This window comes from Pinus tabuliformis, chromosome 7, assembly GCF_031772625.1.
Source record: "Pinus tabuliformis cultivar Carrire ecotype Pingquan chromosome 7, CPIR1, whole genome shotgun sequence".
In the NCBI taxonomy this organism is placed as follows: Eukaryota; Viridiplantae; Streptophyta; class Pinopsida; order Pinales; family Pinaceae; genus Pinus; species Pinus tabuliformis.
Window position 1 is genome coordinate 533,318,397 of NC_142293.1, and position 5,474 is coordinate 533,323,870.

The 5,474-nt window shown below is 33.9% G+C and overlaps 1 protein-coding gene across 1 annotated transcript; it reads right to left on the bottom strand.

Annotated features, from left to right (window-relative positions):
• Window positions 1–1,656: 1,656 nt before the first annotated feature.
• Window positions 1,657–3,715, bottom strand: LOC149248410 (expansin-A8-like). Its single transcript, XM_089456042.1, has 3 exons — window positions 3,589–3,715; window positions 2,102–2,426; window positions 1,657–1,966 (listed from the first exon to the last, which is right to left on the bottom strand). The coding sequence occupies exons 1-3, from the start codon at window positions 3,713–3,715 to the stop codon at window positions 1,657–1,659; spliced, it is 762 nt and encodes a 253-aa protein (XP_089312168.1).
• Between the last annotated feature and the right edge of the window lie 1,759 nt (window positions 3,716–5,474).

Consider the following 5,474-nt stretch of genomic DNA (forward strand, 5'->3'; position numbering starts at 1 on the left):
ATAAACCCTGGAAACACAACTTAAAAGCATAAACCCTCATAGACTCATTCAAAAATGTGAACCACAATTATGAACTTAGCTCTAGAAAATTCCATGGTAGGGATTCTACTATGCATGTTGTGTTTTTTTTCACCTAATATTGTGTGTTGAAAACATTCATACAATTATTTTAATACTGTTGTGCTCTTTTCCTCAAGTAAAACTAAGGCACATATGCCAAAAAAACATGGCAATCTAATTTGATGAGCTCACAGTCTACCATTGCTTGTGTATGCTTCCAGCGTGCCACTCTAGTCTAATGAAAATGAGTGCTTTTAATTTGTTGATTGGTCATAGAGAAATCCAGGATTTAGTCCCATGCTATGGTTGTAAGATTTGGTATTGAGAATTATTTTTTCAAACCTTCATCAAATTATGCCTTGAAATCTATTTTTGAAAAAAGTTATTGCCTTTTACCCTTTAATTCCCTCCTTTTTGTTTTTTTAGGTTTAGGGTAATACACATAACATGAATACATATTTTTTTAATCTTAACATTGCTTTTGCATTTTTCTACCAATAAATTGCTTTTAAAGTTTCGTCAGTTATGCCTTCTAGAATCAATCAAATTGAAGTGTGCAAGCTAATAATAACTTGCAAAATTGAAAACCTTTTATATAAGGTTGAGATTTTCAATCTCATCTCTTTGTTGTTTAGCTTGGGCCAATCCTTGAAATTCAAAAGGGTTTGCGTTCAATTTTTCTGTGGTGCATTGATGACAATTTGATTGAATCTCGTAAGAATACTAATTTTTTATCAATCAAATTGAAGTGTGCAAGCTAATAGTAACTTGCAAAATTGAAAACAGGTTGAGATTTTCAATCTCATCTCTTTGTTGTTTAGCTTGGGCCAATCCTTGAAATTCAAAAAGGTTTGGGTTCAATTTTTCTCTGGTGCATTGATGACAATTTGATTGAATCTCGTAAGAACACTAATTTTTTATTGTGTTCATGCTCTTACTGATTTAGTCATAAAATTGTTCGAAAATTTTCTTAGACCTTTGAATCATGGCACTCTAAGAAAGGAAATTATTATTGTTTACACGATTCAACTGTTGTATAAATTTACATTTATTGTTTAATTGAATAGTTTCTATAATATCAAGATTAGAATGAAATGCAACAACTTCCACTTAACTTAAGTGAACTACTTTACAAGTTTCCGATCAACGTCAGAGGATCATGCTTAAGTCTGGGAAGTCATCTTCTCACTTTTGTCATTTCCTGAATTTAGACAAATAACACATGAATTGTTTAAAAATAGTTGAAATTATAATAAAAAGAACGGTCCATTCAAAGTTTAATATGACTTCTTAAACCCCCATAATTAACCTGCATTTACCACCTCTAAAAACTAGGGGTAGCATGGATTCAACACATCCTGGCGCTTCAAATTTTTTCGTGTTTCTATTCTTACTTTCTTGCGTTCCTTTACACCTCTCCGTGCCATTGCTAATATAAATATTTTTTTAATTAATTTATATATACACTCATATATGAGATCGGTAGAGCGGGCTGGAACAAGCGTTATTGCCTGCAACGATGAGCCTTTTATTAGAAGCATGAGCTGAATCCTATCACAATTTTCTGACTAAACCGCCAAATGCCAGCGAGTGCATTCATCTAAATTGTTGAGAGGCGGCGAATGTCTGCCCAAATTGCCAATTAGACGGGGCGACATTGTACATGGTCAGAGTTCTTCCGTTACTTGTGGTGACTTTGAATGACAGATTCTGTCCATTGAGATACGAATTGCTTTGCCAATTCGCTCCCCAATTCCTCTGCATCTGTTGCCACCCGGTCTTCGACCCTTTTATCCACGCCGCCTTCACATCTCCTCGCCCCCCAACATTGCTAATTAGAACCAGCTCGAAGTAGTTGTGTCCATTTATTGTGAACCGCACTCCTCCATTCTTCTTGCACGGGACCCTGCACCGATTCCATCCCCAGGGCCCTGTTAAAAATATGTATAATTCAATAGTTTTCAACGGAATTTTCATAATTAAAACTGCGTGTGCATTATGGGGTTATTATATTATCAAAATTAGCGTAAATATTATATACCTTCTGTACTGAACAGGCACAATCCCGGCCTTGTATTTCGCAATCTGCAGGAAGGCGGGCTGTGACATGTCGAAATGTTGAAGGGGTAAATTGCACCACCCTCCATTGTCATTGGGCAGGGCGTTATTCGGCGGACAAAGATTGGTGGCTGTTACTGTAATCGATCCGCGTCCGTGAAGGCACCATTGAGGAACTTTGGCAGCGTCACACTTTAACTCATAACACGCTCCGCATGTTTGTCCATCTCTGAACAAAGCCGAGCTGACGGCGGCAGTGTTGGTGCCATATCCATTGTGATACAAATTACCATAGCCGCAAGCACCCCCTGCAACAACAACAACGAATCTCAATCCAAATTATATAAAAAATTACCATGTCCTTCTTGATAACTGGAGAACGCATTTTTTTACGACGAAGCTCGTTCAGTAACAACCATTTTCATACTCTGATGGTAGGTTTATACTATCAGGGTAGTAATTGGATTTGTAAATTTTGGAATTAAGTAAATATTTGATAGTTGATTTTGAGAATATTTTGGAATTGGATAAGAGTTATTGGATTGATTGAATTTATTTATCAAATTTTAAAATATTCTAAAGTTCATAAATTGTCTTCAGTCATATTCATTATATTTTTTAAATAATGTTAAACTTTTTAAATTCAACAATTAACTTAGCTACAAAATTTCAAAATATTCCAAAAATGGGTTCAGCCTTGATTTCACCATGTAAATATTTTTAACTTTTTATTAATATAAAATGATATTATAGTTTAATTAATAAATGAAAAGATATTTATTGGTATTTTATTTAATCAATTTTAATAAATATTTGAGAAATATTTTTAAATGTCACTAGTTTAAGTTGTTTAATCTATATATTTCTAGAAAGTACAGAATTTTTTTAAGTTATTAAATCTACTATTTATACCTTACTTTTAAATATATATTTTTAAATAATTAAAAATCACAATTTCACTCAAAATTATATTATATAATTCTACCCAAAAAACTATTTTATTTATAATTTAAACCAATCCAATAAAAAAAATACTAGATTTAACCTAACTTAACCACCATAATACCTCATACTATATTTAACCTAACTTAACCACCATAATACCTTAAACCCAATTGGAATATCCGAGCTCACTATGTTTTGAAAAATCAAAAGTGTGTGGGCCAAAGTAAAAAAAAAGTAAATAACCAGCGAACATGCCCTTATCAGCGAGTATAAGAACGACTCTGTACCCAAACTAAGTGTATATATATATATAATATTGGAAAAAAAGTTTTCTATAACGTGAGAGTATTTTCACTACTCTACCAGGTACAGGAGACCCAAACATTCATCTGAAAACTCAAATTCAGTATTTTCTTTAAAAACCAAACCAGCCTTCCCCAAATTACTATATATATATATATATATTGTGGGAAAATTAACGTAATAATTGGATACCAAACTAAAATTTTGAAGCAAGAAACTCACCCATAGTTCCAGAGGCGTCGCTTCCGCCATAAAATGTAGCATGGGCTGCAGTCCAACCGGTTACTACTTGTGCCAGTCGTAACACCAAAACTGACATCAATGCAGCTCCCAACATCAAATTCTTCATCAAGGCCATTTCTGTAAGTAGAAAACTTCCAATCTTTCTCCGTACTACGAACATGTCCCATGACCCCAATATTTATAGAGGAGGGGCATTTATAGAGGGGGCGTAGGCGAAACCTTAAACTATTAAAATTAGTTTAGATGCAACGATGCACGTTAGTACGGAGAGGCAAATTTAAAATAACAGGGAATCAACTGTGTTTATAAATTTTCTATTGAAATGGTTCAAAAAAAACCCAATCCAATGTAATATAAATAATGGATTTCCAAGGGAGGCACATGCAATCACGCTGACTTATTGCGAATGAATTGAATGTGTGCATGTTGTTGATATGGAGAAGGAAAGAAAGTGTGCGATGAAAGCGTTTCGAGAGTATATTCGACAAAAGAGCCTCTCACTGGTTTCTCCATGTGCGCCTACTTTTAAGGCATCCGCTGTCAGCGTAAACTATGGGCAAGGAGAGGTGGGGTTAGGGTTTTTTTTACACCGGACAATTTTATTACAATTTAGTTGTCAAATGAATGATGAGTGTGGTTAGGTTATTTTTTTTACACTTCGAAAACACTATGGGCAACGAGAGGTGGGGTTAGGGTTTTTTTACACCGGAAAATTTTATTATAATTTAGTTATCAAATTAGTGATGAGTGTGGTTAGGTTTTTTTTACACCTGGAAAATTTTATTATAATTTAGTTATTAAATTAGTAATGAGTACAACAATTTTTGTTTGCTAGTTGTTAATGGCGAATGTAAGCTGACTCATCAAAGTTATTCAAAGAAAACCACGATACCTTGAATAACCTTCTGGTGGTCAGTGAGGCGTAAGGGGCATGTTTTCACCCTTATTCAAAGAAAACCACGACACCTAGAATAACCTGTGGTAGTCCGTAAGGGGGCAGGTTTTCACACCTACCTGCCAGATGCCTCTGGGTCTTGGTCATTACCCTGTTTCATTAGAGATGAGCTCTTAACCAAGCAAAAATACTTTTAAAGCATACTCCAGACCTATTACTAAAACTATTTGTTCTTCTCTTAAAATTATATTTCATTTATTTAATGTAAAAGTAAATATTATTTTTAATGAAAGGTCAAAATTCAACCGTCACATCAGATTAATAGGGATCTAGCACGTCATAGTAGTGTCCTAACAATAATAGGGATCTAGCACGTCATAGTAGTGTCCTAAGAAAACTAGAGGTCCAAAAAATGCTTTTTATTGGTATTTGTCTTTTAAAGAAATTAAACTATATAACAAAATGGTTGCTGGATAAATTGCCCTATCTATATTTTCTTTCACATCTATTTCTGGTTTCTGTGACTCCATTGTCCAGCCCATTTAAATTTATATGTATTTATGAAAACATTCATGTGAGGCCTCGTTGGCTGGTCCAGTTGTCACGATTCAAGGGAATTGCCCATCATAACCCAAAGTTGTGGCTAAGAGAGCAATTTGTTTCCTGTTAGTTGAAATATTCCATCGTAATTAATGTCATGTTTGTTCACATCACACATTGTATATCTCAAAAAGAACATCAACTACTCTATTAGTTATTTGATTGTTTTAAATGAAGTTTACCAAATTTATGTCTGCTCTTGATACACGATTTTTACTTCAAATATTCTATCATAATTAATCTTATGTTTGTTGGCATCCTAGGTTGTATATCTCAACAAAAAGAAGATCAACTACTCTATTAATTACTTCATTGGTGATCGAATGATGTTCACCAAATTTCTATTTGCTCCTTTTTTTTCTTATCATCC

Excerpts from the sequence above, each read along its gene's own strand:
- LOC149248410 (XM_089456042.1), bottom strand. The coding sequence starts at position 3,715 with ATGAAGAATTTGATGTTGGGAGCTGCATTGATGTCAGTTTTGGTGTTA. Across the intron at positions 2,427-3,588 it reads CGACGCCTCTGGAACTATGG|GGGGTGCTTGCGGCTATGGT; the intron begins GTGAGTTTCTTG and ends TTGTTGTTGCAG. Across the intron at positions 1,967-2,101 it reads GTGCCTGTTCAGTACAGAAG|GGTCCCGTGCAAGAAGAATG; the intron begins GTATATAATATT and ends GAATCGGTGCAG.